The sequence below is a fragment of the Pelecanus crispus genome, chromosome 11, assembly GCF_030463565.1.
Source record: "Pelecanus crispus isolate bPelCri1 chromosome 11, bPelCri1.pri, whole genome shotgun sequence".
Lineage (NCBI taxonomy): Eukaryota > Metazoa > Chordata > Aves > Pelecaniformes > Pelecanidae > Pelecanus > Pelecanus crispus.
Window position 1 is genome coordinate 18,100,139 of NC_134653.1, and position 22,335 is coordinate 18,122,473.

Genomic DNA, 22,335 nt, shown 5'->3' on the forward strand with positions numbered 1-22,335 from the left:
GTTGGGGATTTTTTTTTGTTTTGTGTTTTTTTTTGTTTTGTTTTTTTTTCCCCTCTTCTATGAAAACTTTTCCCCTTTCCCCACAGACACCTTGCCTTAAATTCAATTCTGGACTTCCAAGGAACACAGCACTGGCAACCCTGTACTAGTGCAGCCAGAGACACTGCCAAGGCTAGGGAGAAGGCAGTGCAACCTGCCTTGGCACTCCCCACCATTCCTCCAGCGGCACAGAATGAAGGACAGAGCCCAAAATACTCTTTCCAGCACAGCCTCAATACTCTGAGCTTTCAGGGATGCTGCCTTAGGAGAATTGGCTGCACCTCATCAAAACTAATTCTTCAGGGTGACATCTCCTGCAGCCTTGTCCCACTGCCTGCTGCTCAGCTAGCACCAGATGCCCATGTGCATACACCCATGTCATTTGCTAAAGATGAAAAAAAGTGTGCCATGTTAAGTTTAAGAGTTAAATGTGAATAGAAAGCAGCACTCCACAGCTGAGCACGCTGCCCAGCACATACAAGCTGCCAGCAGTGCAGGTTCACATCAGAGCGGGCCATACCTGCCTCGGTACCCCAGGGCTGTCCTCTGGAAGCAGAGATACATGAGTGCAGTAGGACAGTCAAACTAGATGTTACCTTTACCAAACGCAGACTAGCTTTCAAGCCTGCCTAAATGGTCCCAGGCAGCTGATCAGAAGGGGTGACTAGCTCAAAGGATGGAACACCAGAATGGATTTTTGTATTTTGGCATCTGTGATCAAAGTCCAAAAAATTAAAATCAGAATGAATACACAATTTCTTCCCCTTTCCAGCAAAGAGAACACTTTTCCAGATGCAAAGCCATCACTCAAACTTCAGGTTTTGTTGTTTGGCTTCCCCCCACCCCCCCAGGACTCAGCAATACACAGGAACAGAGAGTCACTGGAAACCATTTTACATCAACGTAACTCACCAGAGCCCTTGTGGCTGCTCACCCAGCTCCAAGAGATGGAGCAGCCTCTTGGGGAGGCAGCCTCTTCCTCCTGCACCATTTGTCTGCCCTTTGAAAACACCCACACCACCGACACAAGAATGCCTTGGCAGAACTATTTCCAAACACTAAAGCCTCAAAACCAAAGGCAGGCAGCAGTTGAGGACCAAAGCTTTGCACCACAGCTACATCTGGGATGTGATTTATCTTACCCATCTCCCACATGGGACAGATCTATCCCTCAGTTCTTGTTCTGCCTGCCTTGGCACTCTGCTGCCTGCCAGAGGCACAGGAGACTGACCAGTCTCGAGCTCTTCCTTCTCTCTCATGTCCTTCCAGGGGAACATCTGCCTTGCAACCGCTGTCAGCATTGTGATCTTGGCACTGACAAACCAGACTGAGAGTCTCTGCCATAAAGCATTTACCATAAAAACAAGTTTTTTGGGACTGAATAACACAATCATAAACCACCCCTGAGTGGGGCAAGAATCTAAACTGAACCAAGGTGGGATGGGTGGAGGGAGAGGTTTTGAAGCACAGATTTGGGATGGCAGTAGGGCAGACATTCCTGCTAGAGATTAGGGCTGCATGAGTTTCACTGCAGCTCAATGAACCAAACATTACAGACTCTACTCACTTTACCCATCCACTACAAACCTGCCTTCCTTATTGCCTCAGATACATTTTCTGGGTCAGCTCCTGAGCAATCCACATGGCATAGAAGGGGCCAGGGCAAGTGTCAGAGACCTTGGGGAGGATAGGATGTGGAAAAGGGTAATTGATTGCTGTGGGTAACTGTCAGCTTTCTAACACCACACAGCCCTGAATAACAAGGGCTGCAGGAAGCCTAAGGCAGATAAAACTTCTGGGCTCAGTGCTTCTCCTCTTAACCTTTTAGTATGAACAACAATGATCTTGGGAACCCAGAAAACAGTCAGGCCTGAAGAGCTGCTGGGTTGTCTTCTGCTGTCCCTTGTTCTCCCAGGCACATTCTCTGATGGCACAGACCTTCTTCCACGCATCCACCAGCTGCTGTGGCACTCTCAGCAGAGCTGCAGTGCTGCCAGCACAGCCCTCGTGCTCATTCTCCCAGGCACACTCAGCTTCCGGGTGGAACAGTCACCCGACGTCAGTATTCCTGCAGCCATCAGGAAAAAGAGGACAGTCACCTTTTCAGTGGGGCAGAGGGACAAGGGGACTATGAATTTTCCAAAAGGAAAACCAGCGAGAGGGCACATAAGGACTAGTTAGAGATGAGACTCTGTGCAGGCTATGAACAAGCACTAGGCACAAGCAGCAGATGGCTGTTAACTTGCTGTGAGGAATGATGTCCCCCCCTCAATGCCACAGCCCTCTGTGGCTGTCATTAGTTCCCACTCACCCTCCTGCTTTGTTACGGCTCTAGCCAGCTCTGCCCTGGGGCTTGGAGCCTTTGGAGATTTTGAGTCACAGTCTGCAGAGCTTTTCCTGGGACAAACCAAAAGGAAAAATCAGTGTTAGCAATAGGCCAACAAGCAGTAAAGACCAGGCTGCAGTCTGCATTCAGCCACTGTTTTCCTGCCTCCATGTTGCCTTCTGCCCTGCAGCTTCCAGTGCCCTGAAAACAGGAGTGTCTCTACTCTCTGACTGCCTGTTGCCGGGATAAGTTCCTGTCATCAGGAGAACAGGACACAGGCTTTGGGAACCACTTCACAAGCAGCTCTGACCACTGAGCAGGAGACATGCAGGGGGACATGTGCCCCCTTCTCTCAGCCTGAACCGTCAGTAGAGGATAAGGCAGAGCCCAAGATCTGCAATGATATTAAGTACAAGAAAATGCCAGCACCAATTTCAGAGCCAGGAGACTTCCCTGGATGAGGGAGGATTGTTAGGTCACTCCAACCTACCGCTGCCAAGTCATCAAAAACCTGCCCGGCCATGCCTCCCCTCCAGCACAACAGTCACTTCATGTGGCCAGAGTCCTCCCCAACTTACCCATTTCTCCCACACACTCCTCTAGGACAGCTGACAGCTCAGGCAAGCTCAGAGACTTCAAAGAAGGTGGCCATCCTTCCAGCACTGCAAAAAAGAGGAACCACATATTTAATCAATCTGCATGCTCTCTGTGACAGAGCAGAGACAAGGGTTTGGTGTTGCCGTGAAGCATCCACATGCAAAGCATCTCCAGTTAGGGGTTCTCAGTCACATGGGAAGAGAGCTGGAACTGCCTGTGACAAACTGAGGGTTTTTTCTGGCAATTCTACCACTTGGGCTTTTTTGGGGGGGGGGGGGGTGGGTGGGTGTGTGTGTTTTGTTTTGTTTTTTTTTAAATACTGGCTAGGTCATATATTAAGAGAATCTCAAAGAGATTAAGTGTAGTGGACAGAAATCACCAGGATCTCTACTTATCTCACTTTTAAAACACAAGCAGCAAAGATCACATCTCTGGAAGCGTGTCACAGGCAGCAGGATCATTTGCTAACTCCTTGTGATAAGGAGCTGGTGGGCCAAGCCTGCCCAGCCATGTACAGCAGTTTGCCCCATGGACTGAACAGCACAATCCCCCAGATTGGGTTAGGGAACCAACCATGGCTTCCAATTCAGACCTCACTCTAGTGCGCAGTTCAGTAACACACCTGAGGTGCCCACATGCTGCAGCATAGGAAGGGGAAGCCACAGGTGCATGAAGCAGGGCTTCCACTGGGTACCTGTGCTACAGCTTTGCATTTTTAGCCACAAACACTTGCAAGACCCCAAAACTTCCCACTTGCTAAGAAAGGCTGCTGAGAAACTCTGCTGCAGTTAAAGGCCAAACGCCTTGAGTGCTTTAAACACTTTCCCTGAGCAAGAATTTTTACATTAAATGTCAGGGTTTGGGTGCTCATCTGTTTCCAAATCACTCCTAACTTCATTCTTTCAGCAATAAAAGACAAGCATGTGGCTTGCTCTGGGGTGTCCTGCTGTTTACCCACCCCCTGCACCCATTTGTGTAGTTTGATAAGCTCTTCCTCACCTGGACGCTCACCAGGCCGCCTGCTCTCACCGGTTCCCAGCTGCACGTTTGTGTCCAGCACTCTGCTGACTGCCTGCTCTTGGGTTAGCCGGGAGGACAGCTCTGCTTGACAGGATCTGCCAAACAAGACAAAGCCCATCAGAAGTGCACAGGGACACTTCTTGGAACAACATGCCGGTCTGTGCACTCCTACATCCTGCAAATACCTGCTTGGGGTGCCGAGGGACCACATCTAACGCCCTGGGTTACAAACTGCTCCTTGTTCCTTCCCAGGAAGAGGAAGACGTGCCCCAGACAAAGCTCGGGGCGCTCTCCACTGTGCCCCATCTCCACAGCAATCTCTGCCCCTGTCCACAGAGGAGCTGCGGGGGGAGAAGAGAAGGAGGTGGCGGGGTGAGCAGGAGAAAGCCCAAGCCAGGGGCTGCGCCTGGTTTACATGAGAATCAAGCCTGATCCAAGGTTTCTAATAGGCAAATGAAGCTATCTCAGGACAGGCATCAGGTTAAAGCAAGACAGGCACACAAAGTTCTCTGGCTAACATCATCACACAACCAGTTCAAATGGTGTATCCTCAGAGCATGGCAGGGCCCTTCTACCAGAGAGACTCAACTCCTCAGGGGAAAAAACAAGTGCTCGACACCTCACAGCTAGGAGTATTGCTCAGTTGTCCTTCTGGAAACCAATCCCAGTTCACCCTGGCTTGGTAGTAAGCAGGCCCCATTCCCCGTTGGGCCAGGAACTATAGCAGTAGGATTAATGCCACCTTCAAGGACACGTCTGTTCTATCAGTGGACAGAACAGGACCCATGACAGGAGTCCAACCGGGCAGGCAGAAAAGCACCACAAAGGCAACAAAAGATATATTAGAAAGTGGGGGAAGACAGAACTCAAAGGCAGTGGTGTGAATGAACAGGGCAGGTTTTTCTGTTAGGTGTCAGAGTTGTGAAGAATACTTTTCTTGCTAGTCAGAGCAAGACACTGCAAGTCCTTTGATATGGTTTGAAGTTAGAAACTCTTTCCTGCATTCACCCCATCAACAAGTTATACCCTAAGTCTCATGTAAGCACCAACAAAGCACTCAGCCTTTTGGTTCTAAAGGAGCTGAGTGCCTTCACCTTCTAGTTGAAAGAGGAGCACCAAGCATCTCTGAAAAGTCAGGCCATTTACAGCTCATGCATCTGATTAAGGCTTCCCATCTGCTCATGTGGCTGTGGCTTTCCACTACAGAAAGTCAGACAAGATCCAAAATGGGTTTGGATGCCTGATGAGCCCTCCTGCCTTACCCTAAGCATTACCTGTAAGACTGCCAATATAACCTCTGATCTCTGTACGGTCCAAATCTTGTTTCCCAGTAGCCTCAGTGCCATTTCCTGGGAATAACTTACTTGATCTGATCCAGTAGGACTCCAGCATCCTTGGTGATGGCCTGCACCTCTCTGAGCTGGCACTGGATAGCATTCCAGGTCTCATCCCGCTCCATCAAACAGCTCTCAGCCACTGCACGCAGCTTCTGCTCCTGGCACACCTGGCCCTTCATCACCTCCACCTCTTCACACCTCTAAGGCAGAGCAGAATGGAGGATTAGGCTGTGAGTACTATACATCGCTCTCATATGTGCCTGCTCTGACACATCTCTGGAGTCCCTGCTTAGGCAGCCAGAAGGTTCCTGCAAAAGTGTGCCCAACCCAGTGGGAAAAGAAGCTGGATAAGGCTTGTACACTGAATACAGTTTCTCTCTACACCAAGACCAGCCCCACAGTTACAATTCCCCCTTCCTCTTCATTTGCAAAGATACTCAGTAGGCCAAATTTCCCAAATCAACAGAAGTCTGTTCACTAACAGCTGCACAACTTCACCATAAAAATGACACTGCTGAAAGAGAGTAGGTATTCAATTCCTCCCACTTGCCTTTTTAGTTCTCAGGTGGATGGGAAACAGAGACAAAGGCTTCACAAGCATGGAGCACAGATGATGAGAAGTGGATAAGCTGCACTTATGCTGTTACCCAATCTACTTGACACCAAGTACGTCCACTGAAAGTTCTGTCTTTTCCTTTACACCAGGCCATTAGAGGCACAACATAAAAATACACTACCAATCACTTACTGCAGTGCTATAAGGCATCAAGCAGCTCACGCAGACTTCTTACCTTGTGCAGCTGAATGGCCAATTCCTGCATCTCAGCCTCCAGCCGATCTGCATAGGCCAGCTCCAGGGCATCACTAGGCGGCCGAGCATTGCTGTGCCATCGGGCAATGGCAGAAGTCATCTTCCTCTTGGGTCCAAACAGACTGGTGGGAGAATGGCAAACTGTCAGGGACCAAATACTGCACCATTTGTCTCTAGGCCCAATGGGATGCCATGAGGACCTCTGCAGTCACCTGGTTCCTCCAAGGCACCTCCAAAAACAGGAGCCTGTTGCAGCCAAGAACTGAGGGATATCAAAATTGTGCAGGAGATGGCTAGAACAGAAAAGCACTTACTAGCTAAACTCTCCTGACCAGGCTGTGTGCATGGTTTGTAAAGGGAAAGATGAGAACTACATTACAGACACTCACGTGATGCCTATTTCCTTCAGATCACTCTCTGTGAGGGTCAGGAAGATCCTGAGGTCGACGTCTTGCTCCTCAAACACTTGCAGATACTTCAGGCACCCAATCTGCTCAAGGAATGTTGCCAGATCCTGCAGCCCATCCAAAACAAACTTATTTATACCCTCACAAACAAAAGCATTGCCATGCCTCTATCATAAACATCTGCTTCCTCATGTTGCTGTTATGCCTTCCTGGGTTCTAGCAGCAATCATGACTTCCCCTAGTTAACTGCCCTTCTCCATAGTCACACAACACGACTGGCCTGTCTGCTGCAGCCATTACCTCTTGTAACAAAGGCAGAGAAGAAAGACACACCAACATCTACCCCAGACCCCACCACAGACGTCTTTGGTAGCATGCCCACAGGCCTAAGGGTCTAGAATACCCCTCCAAGCAACAGCAACACCTAAGCAGACAGTTCTTTTGTACAAGAAATTGCTGTTTCACAAGCATTTAAGTTTGGGCAGAGGTTTGGAATCAAAGGTGCTTTGGTGACAACTTCCTTTTTATCTGAGAAGGCCAAGAAAGCAGCTTAGGCAACCTTGGAAAAGCCTCCCAAGCTTGATGCAGTGACATGGTCTGCGTTACTTCAGAGACAACTTCTGTGCATAGTTACCTGGGGCCCTGTATAGGCAGGGGGCTCAGAAAGGATTAGATGCTGACTAGAGCCCCCAGCTTTCCCTGGGCAGTGGGTCCACTGGCCATCACTGCTGCTGTAACGATTCTTGATCTTAAAGCTCTTGGCTTGTTTCCGACTAGGGGGACTGTTTGCATGGTCAGAATCCTGAAAAAGAAAGAAAAAACCCACAAAATGTAAAGGTCAAGGATGATCGTGCAAAGATGCCAGATCACTACAGCTTAATAAGTGCAGACTCCTTCAGGTCCCAAGCTCTAATTCCAGGTAGTGGTCCACAAACACAGGTAAAGACTAACAAAACCTTTATCAGGAAGGGCCGAGTCATGTCACTCCCAAGATGGCATCTTGGTATCATGGAATGGTATCAGGTTCTTGCAATCCCAGCTTAGGAAGCAACAGCCACAGCAAAGAGCAATGCTGAATCCTTCCTGAGCCAATACAATGCACTGCAATTCCACCTGTGAGAAGCTCCTCAAGATAGAGGACTTTTGCTTATGTTCAGCTATATCACCCTTCTGTACATCAGCCCCAAAGCTACATCTTGAACTATGTGAGCTGTGACTTGAACCATTGAGTAACTTCCAACCTCTTCCCCTTTCTGTACTTCAGAAATGCCAATACAGCACTGCTGTGCTTCTCTAAATCTTACTATACTGCCTGCTATCTTGCCAAGCTCAAGGACTCACCCAGCTCTAACAAGTCACATCCTTTCTTCACCACCACCTAGCTAAAAGTCTGCAAAGACTTCAGAAGCTGAAGAGAACTTAAGTTACTGACTAGCCATCAACAACCTGTTCTAGAGTGAACGTGCTCTGAGAGTTGGCTACTAGCAATAGATACCCAAGCCGATCCATAATCTTCAAATATGGAAATTGGTTTTCTTGTCCCTGTAGTGTTACCTTTCCCCACCCAGCCTGGTACTACAGCCTCCTGTGGAGGCAGAGTCATAGCAGGCTGTGGAAGGGTGACAGCACTGGCCAACCTGAAGGCAGAGAAAGGAAAATTGAAAACCCCACCTCATTGCTTTCCAAGGAGCCTTCACTGCTGACACCCAGGGCTTTGGTCAAGCATTCACTGCTGCTGCTGCTGCTCCTGATGGTTGCTAAGTTGTTGGTGAAGAAAACGTTATCCTCTGGAAAGGAATATGAAAAAAAAGTTTGAGGTTCAACTTCCTTACACTCAGTGTTGTTTTTGCTACACAGTTACCAGCAAAACCTGCTGGAGGTGTAAAGGAAGGAGAATCCCAGAGCAAGGCTTCATATGCAGCACTCATGACAAGATGATTCTGAGACAGAAATATCACATGTCTGATCCCAGGCACTAATTTCCAAGTCTGTCTAGTACCACAGAGAGCTGAGTGTTTGTGTTTCTGTGAGGCTCTTGGTTATGTGCTGGAAAAGTGGGTTATTACTACCAAGCCTGCACTCCCCATTAGTAAAGTTCAGGAAAGGCCTCTTCTTGAGCCCAGCGCCAATGCCACATTATCCTTTATTAATTTAGGAACTGCCCATAGATACTTCCTTTGTGCTACTTCACAGAATGGTGAGGTTGGAAGGGACCTCTGGAGGTCATCTTGTCCAAACCTCTGCTCAAGCCAGGTCACCTACAGCAGGTTGCCCAGGACCACTGTCCAGGAGCATCTCCAAGGATGGAGACTCCACAACCTCTGACACCCTGCCCCAGCGTGCAGTCACCCTCAAAAAAAGGGCATTTCCTTATGTTCAGAGGGAACCCCCTGTCTTTCAGTTTGTGCCTAATGCCTCTTGTCCTGTCACAGGACTCCCCTGAAAACAGCCTTACTCCACCTTCTCTACACCCTCCCTTCAGATTATTTGTACAAATTGATGAGATACCCACTGAGCTTTCTCTTCCGTAGGCTAAAACATCCCAGCTCTCTCAGCCTTTCCTCATGAGAGACACTCCAAACCTCAACGTCTTAGGGGGAAAGGAACATGCAAGCCAAGGGGGTGGTCTCACATCCAGGTGTGCACTGCAAGCCAGACTATTTTCCGAGACAGTGGCTTACCCCTGCTGCTGCTGCTCTCCACATCCTGCTCATTAATCGGAGAGGTAACGTCCCGGTTCCGGATATCGTCTGCTTCACAGCTGCTGTCATCATTGAAGGTAACATAGCCCTGAGGAGGGACCTGTTCTGTGTGCAAGAGGAAGGGAGAACCAATAAAGTTAGGATGCAAGTTACCAGGGAGGCTCCAGCAGGAAAAGCAACCACTTGGGGATTTGAATATAGACAAGAGAAGAGGCTGTCTTCTCAACTAGCAGGTTCCATTCTAAAAAGCACAAATTAAAACTGAGAAATGGGGGTTTTGAGTTGATGATTGGAATTATGACCTTAGAGGTCCTTTCCAATCTTAATGATTACTAGTTTTCACTTTCATTATAAATGATCCAGCCACCAAGCCAGGAGGCGTGGGGTTGCTACTCTACCCTTAACTGGTTTAGTGGTGGACTTGGTAATGTTAGGTTAATGGTTGGACTGGATGATCTTAAAGGTCTTTTCCCACCTAAACGATTCTATGATTCTATGAAATGCATATGCCTACAGCTGCCATCACACAGATATCAGCTGTACTTGATTTAGATGGTTGCACTAAAAAAAGTCAGAGGAAACAGCCTCATAGCAGAGATGCACCTTAAATAGCAGCTTTTAGCATTTCCTCTCCTCTTCATACCCAAATTATCAAAGGGGATAAACATTTGCTTAAGGGAGTGAGGTGCCAGCTATGTCCCATCCCCAGCCAAGCACATTCTGTAAAGCCAACCGCTCTGCATCTGTGTTAAAACACTAGTAGCATCCCACTATTGTTTCAGAAGTATCATTTCAATACAGCCACTGCCTGTGGAATAGTATGTATCTGTATTAAGAGAATGAACCAAACTTTGAACATGCTTTAAGGTCCATATTCTTGGCTATTCTAGACAACTAGGTAATCTGCCTGAGAAATAACTATGGCTATGACACACACAGAGGAAAACAAAACTCATACCACTGCATCCAGGGGTTGATGTCTGAACTGGGATGATCTTTCTCTTGGCCTATTGCAAGGGCTTTATAATCTCATTTTTAGTAGTATTTCAGGCATCAGGGAAGACAAAACTGACAGGTCTAGGAGCAGTGAGTTCACTTTCATGATCAAGGATTTCTTGGCCTGTGTGACCACTTCCTCTGTCATCAGCTTTGAGAAGGGTTCTCAAACTTTTGAGCCTACCTCAAAAAGGGAAGCTGGACTGTTCTCAAGAGTCAGGGGAACAGTAATTGAGGTAAGAGCAGCATTTGTTCCACAGAAATGTTCCACTAATCACTATCCAGCCCTGACAAGAGAGTTCAAGGGGTTTTCTTTTTAAACCAGAGATTGGATAGCTTTGTATGATGGTGTTCACTATCTTTGTTTCTGTACAAGCCACAAATGAATCCCCAATCAAAAGAAAAAAGTGTTGGCAGAGAAATAGCTGCAAAGCATTTGAGAGACCTCAAAGGACTCTCAATTAGACTTCTAACAATTCTCACCATAGCAAGACTGCTTCTTTCCCCCGATTCCAACTGCTGTTATCTTAGCCAAAGCCTGAGGCCCATCATGGATGCTGGGACCCTTGGTCCTACGAACAGGTCTCTGTCTCTGGGGAGCAGAACATGATTCATCTGAGGAACTCAGCTCTTCATATTTTCCTGTAGTTCAAACAAAGACTGTTAGCAGCATAGTAATTAATTTACCTACTTTATTTGCTACTATAAATGCAATGGAAAATAAAAAGGAAATGTTAAAAGAAGGAGGGTGAAACAGTTTAACTAGGTCAGAAAGGGGCCAGCAGACAAAAAAAAAAAAAAAGTTGGATCCATGCCTCTTCCATCCTCAGAAATGCTGAAATTTCCAGGACAGACCAGCTAGTACTATCCCATACACATAGTAACATACTTTGAAAATATCAAGCACCTCTCCTCAGGTTCTATCTTAAAACAGAGAAGCTAAAACATCTCTGTTACCTGGACCCCTGCAGAAGACCTTGGGCACTGGGGATGCATGCAAATCTATCAGTCCCACAATCTTTGTATGTCCATACTTCATGGCCAGTGTCCGTGCTGTTGCTCCAGTGTTATCTCTGACATCTGTCTTCACTCCCTACAGAAGAAAAATTGTTTAACATGTACATAGCAGAGGGCACTATACACAAAAATTCAAGGGAGCCAAAGAACTGTCTTAGTTCCTCCAAGCTCATCAGAAATATAGGCTCACCTTTGATAGACAGTTCAAGCTCCACTAATACCTTGTTGCCTTTCTAGTTATCCACAGTCTCTCCAATCCCTGAATGCCAAGTAGCCTAGGTATATGGCTCTCATGCATTGCCACGGGGAACTAGTTTGTTTTATCTGAAAAGTGTTTTGCATTGCTGCCTCCTTCTGGAAATAAGCTGGACCAGTTAAATGGGGTATTAAAAATGAATTGTTTAACATCAAGAGACATGCACACTCATAAGCTTTTGGAGGTAGAAGACACTCACTAGCCCAAGCATACAAGCCTGTAAACAACATGGAGATTACTGCATTATCTGTTTTCTAATTCAGTCATTATTCAGTTAAATCTGGACAGTTAGACCTCACTCCTATTTGTGCGAGGCCAGTGTAAAATCAGAGTACTAGCCTTCAGAAAGCAGATACTTTGAGAACAGTCCTGGAAGTCTGGGACTTCAAAGGTGACCGTCATCAAGGATCAAACATAACACACTGTAAAAAGTCTGGTGTCAAACTTGTGGTTCTTCCTCTCTAAGGGCTGGAACCACAGATTTTTCAGCTTTATAGAGAACTGTCTAGACACTTACATGATTGAGAAGGTACTGAACAATTATCTCATGGCCAGAAGCAGCTGCTTCCATCAGAGGTGTATACCCATACACAGGCTCCCTAGAGAGAGAACAAACACTCACACATTGACTAGAATAATCAAAACCGAAATATACTGCAGTCTTTGCCATACCCTAATAGGGCATCTCCAGCCTCTGCCCTCAGCTGATCACAAACTGTACTATGCATTGTCTGTTCTACTGCACTCTTGTCTATCTCAGTAAAACTCCCAGTGGAGATTCAGTAAGTGTTACTCTACTGGCTGCACAGCAACAGATTACTCTTCCAGCTGCAGATCTGCCTTTTGATAGCAAAATCAGTTTTGCAGGAGCTACAAAAGCAAGAACCTCTTGTTGACCTCAGGCAATTCGATATGCATAAATGCACAGGCAGTTCCCAAGGCATGGGAATGCACTGCACACTTCAAAAAAACCAAACTGAACTCCAAGTACACAGAAAATTCAATAGGAAGACTTGTATAGTGCACTTGAGTTCAGAAGGCATTGCACCTGCTTGCTTTCAGAGTTCAGCCCATAACTAAACAAGCAGCAAATCTAATTTCTCTTGATCTTAGTTAAATAAACAGTGACAACATGGGCAGACTTCACTGTTCAGTCTGCAGGTCACCTGTCCTCGTATTAGCTAAGAGTGGGCCATACTTCCTAAGGTACAGGAGGAAAGACAAAAGCAGGCATCTTCTCCCTGTCCATGTTTGAATGTGTTCATAAGCCAACTGCTGCTTCCACGTCTGAAATAAGAGTATCTTTTGAGAAATGAAATGACAGATTCCTCCTTACTTGCAGTTGGCATTTGCCCCATTGTCCAGTAAGAACTTGACCATCTGCTGATGTCCGGCACTGGTGCAGTGAAATAAGGCAGTCCAACCATGAATGTCCTTCATCTCCAGCTCTGCGCCTTGCTTCAAGAGAACAGAGAATGTTCTTTACTGCACCCCTTCTGCTGGGTCTCTTAGTCACTGCCCCTCTGCACTGTTATACCAAGAGAGTTTAAATCCCTGTCAGGAAGCTGAACTCACAACAGAACATGCATTGCACACTTTGATTGCAACTGGTGGAGAATTTAAACCATGTAGTGTGGCTTTACTTATTTATTATGGGATACACACCTGTAGAAGAAAGTAAGCAACACTTTCATTTCCACAGCTGGAGGCCAGCATGAGCGGCGTCTGCCCTTCTGGTGTTGGGATGTTCACATTCACTCCTGCTTCCAGCAGCAGGTGCACAATGGTGTCGTGGCCAATGTAGGAGGCATACATCAGTGGAGTCCAGCCACCACAATTCCTCTTATTTAAATCCAGATCTCCACTAAATAACAGAGAAAAGAATTCAGCTGAAGTACTGTCCTGGAGCTGTAGAGCACAGTAGGTTCCTGCAGCCTCTTGCTACCATCGCTGTATTGAAAGAAGGCTGAAAAAAATTCTAGCACTGAAGCCTGCATGGGAATTCCTACCAGCTTGAGAACAACTTCCACTGAATCACTAAGGAGATAATTTTTATCAGCAGACTTTTCCCTTGAAACTTTATGCTTAAGAACACTTCGGGAGTTCCAGTGATGTGCCCCCACTGCAATATTAGACCAACCTGTACAGCAACCAGCAAAAAAACATAACTGGCAGTAAGTAACCATAGACCTGTACCCTCCCCAGCCCCTCCTTACCGCTGAATACACTCCTGCACCACTTCAAACTGGCCAATGGAGGAGGCCGTATGCAAGTCCAGGGGAACATCCAGCTCTTCCCGACAGATCATCTGACCAACCCCATGCCACATGGAAAGACTGCGGCTCAGCAGCTCAGACTCACTGGCTTCATCACTCAGCTCCGACATCCCGCCCTGAGTAACCAAAGCAAAGCAGAACTTTTAGCTGCTGATCTCCATTTTCTACAGAACACTGCATCACCCATTGGCGCTACAGCTCCAAGGTGCCAAGGGATTGGAAGGTGAGGTCATCTCAGAGGTACAGCGTTTCAAATTCCTACCTCTACTTTGATTGCCTTCTTAGCCTGAAGCAGTAAGGCTTGCTGAGGAGTTTCTTCTGGCAGTTCTTTCTTGCTGCAGTGGACTCTGCGATTTGAATACACTGGAAAAATAAAAGCCAATAATGTTAAAAAAATCCTTCAAATCTCATTTTAAGACTTCAGAAGCACTGGCTTTATTTCCTCCCCTTCTAATCAAAATATGCCTAAGGCAGCTTTGGATACCCTTGTCAAGTGAAGACTAAATGCTTATTTAAGTGCTGATAGCATGCTTCATGTTATACAAAAGGATGTAATTCTTGGTCTGCATGTTTTATAATTCAGAGAGAGAATTAAGAATTCATGTGTCAGATATTCCTGGTCTTTCTCTATCCGCCTTACACTATGGGATGGCCTTGCTTAAATTAAGACATGGTCATTAATAATGACAACCATCCACTGCTCTCAAAAGTAGTTAATATCACCTGAATAGAGCGCACACTTCACTATGTCATCAGGTTGTAAGTAGATTGTTTCTACCGTATATTGTTTCAGCACTTCAGAAGCAGCCCGGTCCTGTCTCTGAATCTTGGAAACTGCTGAAACACTTCAAGCAGCAGTGCACCTGCCCATTCATTATCTGAGCATGTCCACTGTCCTGCGGACAGTAACTCAATTAAAGCTAGTAGCTTCACAGCTGTCTGAAAGGTTTATTTCCCTTCCTTAGCCTTAGGGAGCAATTGCATATTAATCATTTTAACCACTCACAGGAGACTGTTCTTGTTTGGCACTTCATAAAAAGCCGTTCAATACAGCTGCATCTATCATCTGAGGTCTTCAGCTGCAGTTTCAGGCTACATCGAAGTCAATCCAATGGGAAGCACTTTCCCCTCCCTGTAGTCTCATTGCCCACCACACAGCACTTCTGGGGTTTGCCTGGTCCCACTACATATTACATTGGGCGGCTAAGCCAACAGAGTATTCTTTTCCTGATAATATCTTGCCAGTTTAATTCCTCAGACTGATTCATTCTGGGGTCATGCAAATGCCAAATTTGGTATTGGTGAAGGAGGTGAAAGGAGCAGGAACACACTTCTCAGCAGTAGTTGCTCTTTAGATTGCCTCAGCTGTAATATTTCAAAACTGCACTTATATTTTCTAAAGAATTTGTCTTTGCCTTGCAAGCACCAGCCCCTTTTCTTATAACATAAGCAAAACACCTTTAATTCCTACCTCTTCACTCCCCATCTGGATTCCTTCTCCCACACCTTGCTTTTTTTCCCCACTCCTCCTTCAGTTTAAGACTACAAAAGCACCATCCATTCTACCTAATCAGCATGCGCTGGTAATAAATGATTCCTTTGGTAAGATATCTGCTTTCAAAAGCACCTATTTTACCTAATAGCAGCAATTTGTATTACACTGGCAACCCACAGGCCTCAGGCAAGAATATGCAGGGCAGAACACAAATGAGAGACCTGAACACCTCACAATCAAAATACAAGGCAATATAAGTGGATTTAAGTGGATCGCAAGGGGAGAAAAGTAGGAGTGTTTCTCACTACAACAGATTAAAGCTGCCTCTGGAAGGCAAAAAGGCATGTTCGCAGTTAGTTAATGGAGGTAAAATGCAGGACAGTTTGTAGAAGCACGTTCAGGTGAAAGTGAAGCTCACTGTCCTCTCTGCAGACCTCTTTGTTAATTGGATACATTAACTGTAAAAAAACATAGGTGTTTGGTCTTCATCAGAATCAGCCCCACATCAGGTACTGGTTACCAACACAACTTTAGCAAGCTGATGCACAGTCAACAGGGCAATATTGACATGACAGAATATTCAAGACTCTCAGCCCCATTCCTACCACCTGTGCTGTGCTCTAACTGCCTAAGTCTTTGCCTTTTTTTTTTTAACTCAGATTTCACCCCAGCCTGAACTGGAGCATAATGTCAGCTGTGCAAGCACCTGAGAAAATACAGAGGACAGCTGGACAGAATCTATAGGAGAACAGTAAAAGTGATCAGAGCCCTAAGGACTGAAATGAAAAGACAGGGTGAAATGAAATCAGGGTTGTCTGGTCTAAAGAGGAGGTGCCTGGAGGGGACATGTGATAACAGCCTTCAAATACATAAATGGTTGCTGCAGAGAGGACAACAGAAATAATTTGTTCCTTGTGGCCATGGTGAATATGACAGGACATAACAGGCTTAAGTTGCAGCATGGAAGATTTTGATTGAAGACCACAAAAATCCTTGTAAAAGTAAAAACAAGAATACTGCAATGGATTACCAGCAGAGATACAGTTGCTAAGAATAAGCTAGGCAGAGACCTCCTGAACATTTACAGGCTGTTCTCTTGCTTTGGTGCAGAGCAATTAACATTTGTTAGAGACCTTCTTCACCCTTGTGAGGCTGTTATTAATTATATTTGCTACATCAACACCTAGCTATTTATCAGGATCAGAACTCTACAGTGCTGAGACTCAGAGCAGGTAGCAAACACCACACTGTCCTGGATTCAGAGTTTGCTGTCTGAGCAAATGAGAAAACCAGAAGGCAGAAAAAAGAAATATGCCATAAAAACTTAGCATGAGAACTGCAGCAAAAAGCACCTTAGTATACCTTTTTGGAGGATAATCCTAAGGAAAAAGTGGTAGTAGATGAAAGAGTGGCAGAAGAGCCATACTAAAATAAATGGGAGGTGATGTGAGAAACAACTGAGGCAACCAGTCCCCAGCACAGAACAAATCCAACACTGCTCGTTAATCACCACTCAGGCACTGTTAAGCTGCACCAGCTCTGCTAAATTCATTCTCTCACATCCTCTTCCACAAGCACAGATGTCATGGTTTAACCCTAGCCAGCAACTAAACACCACACAGCCACTCGCTCACTCCCCCTGCCCCAGTGGGATGGGGGAAGAGAATCATAACAGTTAAGAGTGAGAAAACTCATGGGTTGAGATAAGAACAGTTTAATAATTGAAATAAAGTAAAATAGTAGTAGTAATAATAATACACAAAGCAAATGATGCACTATGGAATTGCTTGCCACCCACCAAACAATGCTCAGCCAGTCCCCGAGAAGCGATCACTGCCCCCCCAGCCAACTCCCCCCAGTTTATACACTGAGCATGACATCATATGGTATGGAATAGCCCTTTGGCCAGTTGGGGTCAACTATCCTGGCTGTGCCCCCTCCCAGCTTCTTGCTGGCAGGGCATGAGAAGTTGAAAAGTCCTTGACTAGTGTAAGCACTACTTAGCAACAACTAAAACATCAGTGTGTTATCAACATTATTTTCACGTTAAATCCAAACCACAGCATTACACAAGCTACTGGGAAGAAAATTAACTCTATCCCAGCCAAAACCAGGACAACAGGTAACATCCACACAGGTCCTTCTGTCCCAAAAGACACAAGACACCCAAGACAGCACAAGTGTGGAGGTTGTAGGAATTTCCAACTGAGCCATCAAGCTGATAACATGCTTCACTTCTGCTCCCAACTTAGTTCTATCTCCACTAAATTCAGTGACAACCTACTGGAGGAAATAAGAAGCCTTGTTACATCCTTGTATAGGTACAAATAGTTGTTACCAGCTCAGTCACAAGTGCTCCCAGAGCCAGAACATCTCATCTTCACACTACTGTTGTCTGCTAACTGACCAGAGATGGGCACACACTCCACAGCTGTAGGAACCACATCAGGTTTCACAGGATACTGGTGTGTGAGAGGAAGCATTCCTGCAGCATGAGCTCCAGCTGAGGACCCACAACACCAGGGCTCAATCCTACACATGCCTGTTGAAAAGACACTGAGCTCTTCATCCATACTACATGACTGACACTCTCAGGTGTGTTAAAGCATATATTGCACTCCCCAAATGACAAAATATTAACAGAGCCACATAAGAGGCATAAAAGCGCTTCAACAACCACACCTGGGAGCACCTTTCCCAGGACAGGGGCTATGCCGGACAAGGTATAGCACTCCAAGGCAGCTGGACACCACAACCCCCGGGGCTCGGTGCCAGGGAGGCTCCAGTCGCACAACGACGTGCCTTAAGAGAAGCAAGCCCGATTGTAGCTGTCAAACCGGTAACTACGTGGCTGTTACCAGAAGTCTCACAGCAAAACGGTTTCCAGGCACGCCATCCCTGCACTTCACTGGGCCACAGTTCCCCCAAGGCCCTCCTAGGAACTCGGTCTCAGCCCCGGCCTACCCCGCCGCAGCGCCGGTAGACCTCAGCTATCAGACTGGAACCGCTCCGACCATGGAGCCCACCGAGACCGGCGACCGCCTGGGAACGGCCCTCCCCACAGCCACCAGCCCGGCCCACCAAAGGCCCCACCACCCCTCACCTGCACACCCGGTGAGCTCCGCTACCGGAAGTCGCCCCGCCTGCGCAAGGAATGCTGGGATCTCTCCGCTCGACTGAGCCTGCAGACTACAAAGCCCAAGAGCCTCCGCGGCGGAACGGAAGACTCCGCCCCCTGCGGCGCTGGGCCAATACAAGATGTATCTGTGAGGAGGCGGAGCGAGGTCCAGCCAATGAGATTCGGGCTCCGGGGAGCGGGGGCGGTTCTAGCAGGCGGGGCGCCCACGAGCCGGTGGCTGAGGTACGGGGAAAAATAAAGAGTACCAGAAGTGATACGGGAGGGCGGAGCGACGATCGCGGAGGTCTGTTTCTGACTGGCCCCTCCTGTTTTTTCTTCATCTTATAAGTCACGTCGGTTCGCTTTACCCCGCTGCCAGGACCCCAGGCCGGGGCTGAGCGGAGGGGTCGGGGCTCGGAGGCGCCCGGGTGGGTGCTGTGAGTGAGGGGAAGGGGCGGTGCAGGGGGTGGGGGCCCGCGGGGGGAGCGGCACCGGGACGGCGGGCCGGGAGCGCGGGCAGCCGCTGGCCCCGTTGCCATGGCGACGGGGGAGCTGGCGGAGCTGCGCGTGCGCCGCCCGCGCCGCCATTTTGGTGGCTGTCAGGGAGTTCCCTCAGCGGGTCCCCTCAGGGTGTCCGTCCGGCGCTGCGGGTCCCGAAACGCCTCAGCGTGGTGTGACAAGTGCTGAGGGCAGGGGTTAGCTCATCCCCTGGTCTGCGGCGGGCTGCGTACCCGCGAATACCACCCCGAAGCAAAGGTGTGTTTCCCGCCGTTGCCTTCGTCGTCTTGGCTTCTCCCTCGTCACTCCAGCCTTGGGGATTTCCCTCCACTTTACCTAAATCAGGTTCAGGGGTTGTCTCGCATGAGCAAAGCCACCACTGTATGGATATCACATATGAAGTATTTGCAAAGGCGCTTTCCAAGTTGTAAACTTCCCAGGGCGTGAGAGGAGTTTCACTTCATGTTTAGACGACTGTTGTCAGTCCATGGCAATGCAAATAATAGTGCCAGTGTAATTGTATGAACAGTTATTTCAGTACTGAACAACATACAATCACAAACTTCTTAACCTTTCCTGTGAAACAGAAATTATTTACTCTCATGTTTGACTCCCCAGTAAACCATGCGATTGTAGCATCAAATTTTAAAAGCAAGGGTTTTCTGTGAGGGTTAATTATCTAACTTGCCAGTATAGCAGTAGACCCTACTGTGTTGTCTTGAGTCCTCATGCACATGAAGGAAAACATGAGGAAAGAGTACACTTTATAAACAGTTTGAGAGGTTAAAATCCAAGAGCGTGCCTACTCTCAACTATTTTTATACAAGTCCAGTGAAAAAAAGCAAACATAAATCATTTTATCTATCATTTGAGCAGTGAGGAGGGGAATGTGAGACAAATAGGAAAGAGGAGAAAAGACCACCTGAGAGCAGAGGTGTCAGCCTTGCCTTCACTGTGTACCTTCCCTCTCCCTGCAGGCAGTGAGAACGTGCTTTTCTAAGAACACAGTTATAAGTCAGTCTGGCTAAGGATCCCAAAAATGCTTTATAAATGAGGGGCTAAACTGCCCCTGGCATGGCCCCAATTATGGGTGTATATGGTGAGCAGGGCAGAAAACTCTCAGCCCTCTGAACTCAGGTGGGAAGGAACAACTCCAAAAATGCAGATTTTGTCGTTCACTGCTGACAGTGAAACCCCTGGGAGTTCTGAGAATTATGCTGACCCTGAATGCATATGCTTTATTCTTGCTTTGTACTCATGTTATCCCTTGTGTTCTTCCATGAGGTGTACTTAAGCTCATCTTTCACTTGATTGAAGGGAAGCTGTTCAAATGGCCTCAGAAGGGCAAAGTGAGGATACAGAGCATCCATCTGAGCCTCCTGCAGCTCCTGTTCAGAGTAACAGAACGTTTCAGTGGGGAGCCATACTTGCTGCAGTGAAAGATCAGCTCCCATCTCTGGACTCTGACACCTCCACAGTAAGCACTGGAACCTGCCTTTCTCACTGTGTTTTAGAAAAATCTCTCAAAAGCAAGAGAAGGTCACCTTAGCCAGGCATTTCTGAGTAGTGAGTATGGTATCCTTGGTGGGCTACTTGTTCTGATTATTTTAACACTGTGCATTAATCCACAGCCTTCTGGATTATCTCTAATTGTCAGAGTGTAATTGCCATCTCACTGTATTCTTTGGAACCTGAAAATGTGACTGATTTTTCCAGATGATAAGTATTCCTAGGTTGGGAAGGGGAGGGTAGTGGGCATCTTGCAGAATGAGCCTGCATTTGTTCTTAGTTTGTTCAGTCAAAAATACAGTATGAAAGAAGCATACTTCTGATTTAACATGAAATTATAAGGTTTTATGCTTGAAAGTATTATGCTATTCATTCCAATAATGTACTTGCCAGACAGTAGGCCTGTTATGTTTTTCTGTGTTTGAGGATCACAGGAAGGTGATATTCCTGAAGACTTTGTGGTCCACTGGAAAAAGCATTTGGTAGATATTTCAATCCTGGATCCCACTTTTTTTCCCTGCCTGTATTTCTCTGCAAGCCATGTTGCCTTTTTGTGCTTCAATTCTACCTGCAAAGAAGCATAATGCCACTAACCTTTTAATATAAAGCATAAGACTGATAGATATTGTGCAGTATTCTTCACCATTACATATTTTTTACGTTAGTCTCCGGGACAGGCTGCCTCTGGGCTGCTGAAGATCTCTGTTCACAGGACAGCAACAATCTGGTGGAAATAATAAAAGTGCCTACCTCTCTAGTCTAAGATGCTAGCTCTGGCATTGACTTTTCCATGGTGATAATGTGTCTCCAGACTCAATTATTAGTGGCCTTTTTTTTCAAATCAGAATATTCTGTTAATTTTCAAACATGTATAAACTTGAAAAAATCTTTTTGAACACTTAAAGGATATCTTTTATTCTAGCTTAGTGTGGCCCTTAATGATACAAAGGGAGTCTTGTGAGCAGTGAAGGAGCCAGAAATGCCTCCATGGGGTATTTATCACTTATTACTAATCAATCATCAGAAGCAGTGTGATCTAGTGGATAAAGTGTTGATACGGATTCCATGACTTGTTTTGTGCACCTGGCTCTATCACTAACATTTTAGACAAGTTATATTGCCTCACTGTTTCTCAGTTCCCCTCTATCTGCATTCTGTTTCAGTTACTTAAAACAACCATTGCATTTTAATATGTGTCTATATAGTACAGATTAAAGCCCAACACTCAGAAGTTATTTTTAGGCATTCTTGTTGTATAAGCGTACAATAAGGTTAAGACAGAGAGATAGCTTTGTACTTTGGTGCCAAATACCATTTTACACCTAAATCATGTTGAACATTTTTTTACTTACAAACAATCTCCAAATTCTCTGTTTCTATTACATGTGGAAAAAATTTCCTGCTGAAGGAACTGAGGCAATCTATTTGGTACTTACAAGCTACCCTTAATTTGCATTCAAAAGATCTGGTTGTATAATCCCTCTCCTGCTTAATGTGAAACAGTAGCCTGCTGAGCCTGCAGTTTCAGTGCTGCACCTTTGTCCGAGCGATTTCCACTTCTGTGAAGACACATTTATGCATTTGAGATCTATAACCTCAGCGGGCTGTGCTCCTGCATTCAAAAAGGGCACTGACAAATGTGTTTTATACCCTGAAGTACTTTCATTACCCTGATACGCAATTTATTAAGAGGAAGGAAGTTCTGTTGCAGTTTGCTTCATGTTAAGAAAAATTAATTACACCAGACAGAATTCTCCAAAGTGTGAGTTACTGAAAATGTACCCTTGCAAAACAAAGGGACAAGCTGGAAATCTGTGTCCTGACTGCTGAGGAGGTGCTTAATCTCACTTTGGTGTCCATGCATAAGGATTCATCTCAAATGAATCACAGAATCATAGAATGCTTTGGGTTGGAAGGGACCTTTAGAGGTC

At 46.4% G+C, this 22,335-nt stretch overlaps 2 protein-coding genes across 4 annotated transcripts in view; one reads left to right on the plus strand and one right to left on the minus strand.

The window, feature by feature from the left end:
- Positions 1–46: 46 nt before the first annotated feature.
- ANKS3 (ankyrin repeat and sterile alpha motif domain containing 3) lies at positions 47–14,891 on the minus strand. Of its 3 annotated transcripts, XM_009479347.2 has the most exons (18): positions 14,791–14,891; positions 14,047–14,147; positions 13,725–13,900; positions 13,174–13,372; positions 12,845–12,966; positions 12,026–12,107; positions 11,193–11,328; positions 10,719–10,877; positions 9,219–9,344; positions 8,209–8,324; positions 7,172–7,339; positions 6,520–6,644; positions 6,111–6,252; positions 5,347–5,519; positions 3,962–4,077; positions 2,944–3,027; positions 2,351–2,436; positions 47–2,107 (listed from the first exon to the last, which is right to left on the minus strand). In XM_009479347.2, exons 1-17 carry the CDS (start codon positions 14,816–14,818, stop codon positions 2,363–2,365), a joined length of 2,127 nt encoding a protein of 708 aa, XP_009477622.2. In that variant the 5' UTR covers positions 14,819–14,891; the 3' UTR covers positions 47–2,107; positions 2,351–2,362. The 3 variants fall into 3 exon arrangements, with proteins under 3 accessions (XP_009477622.2, XP_075574868.1, XP_075574867.1); XM_075718753.1 differs by lacking the exons at positions 13,725–13,900; positions 14,047–14,147; positions 14,791–14,891 and having other exon boundaries at positions 12,845–12,962; positions 13,174–13,209; XM_075718752.1 differs by lacking the exons at positions 47–2,107; positions 2,351–2,436; positions 2,944–3,027; positions 3,962–4,077 and adding an exon at positions 4,174–4,323.
- Positions 14,892–20,225: 5,334 nt separating this feature from the next.
- The window catches only part of DNAAF8 (dynein axonemal assembly factor 8), a 96,795-nt gene continuing 94,685 nt past the window's right edge, over positions 20,226–22,335 (plus strand). The window contains exon 1 of the mRNA XM_075719014.1: positions 20,226–20,372. Coding sequence (XP_075575129.1) covers positions 20,226–20,372 — 147 coding nt within the window. The remainder of the gene's footprint in view (positions 20,373–22,335) is intronic.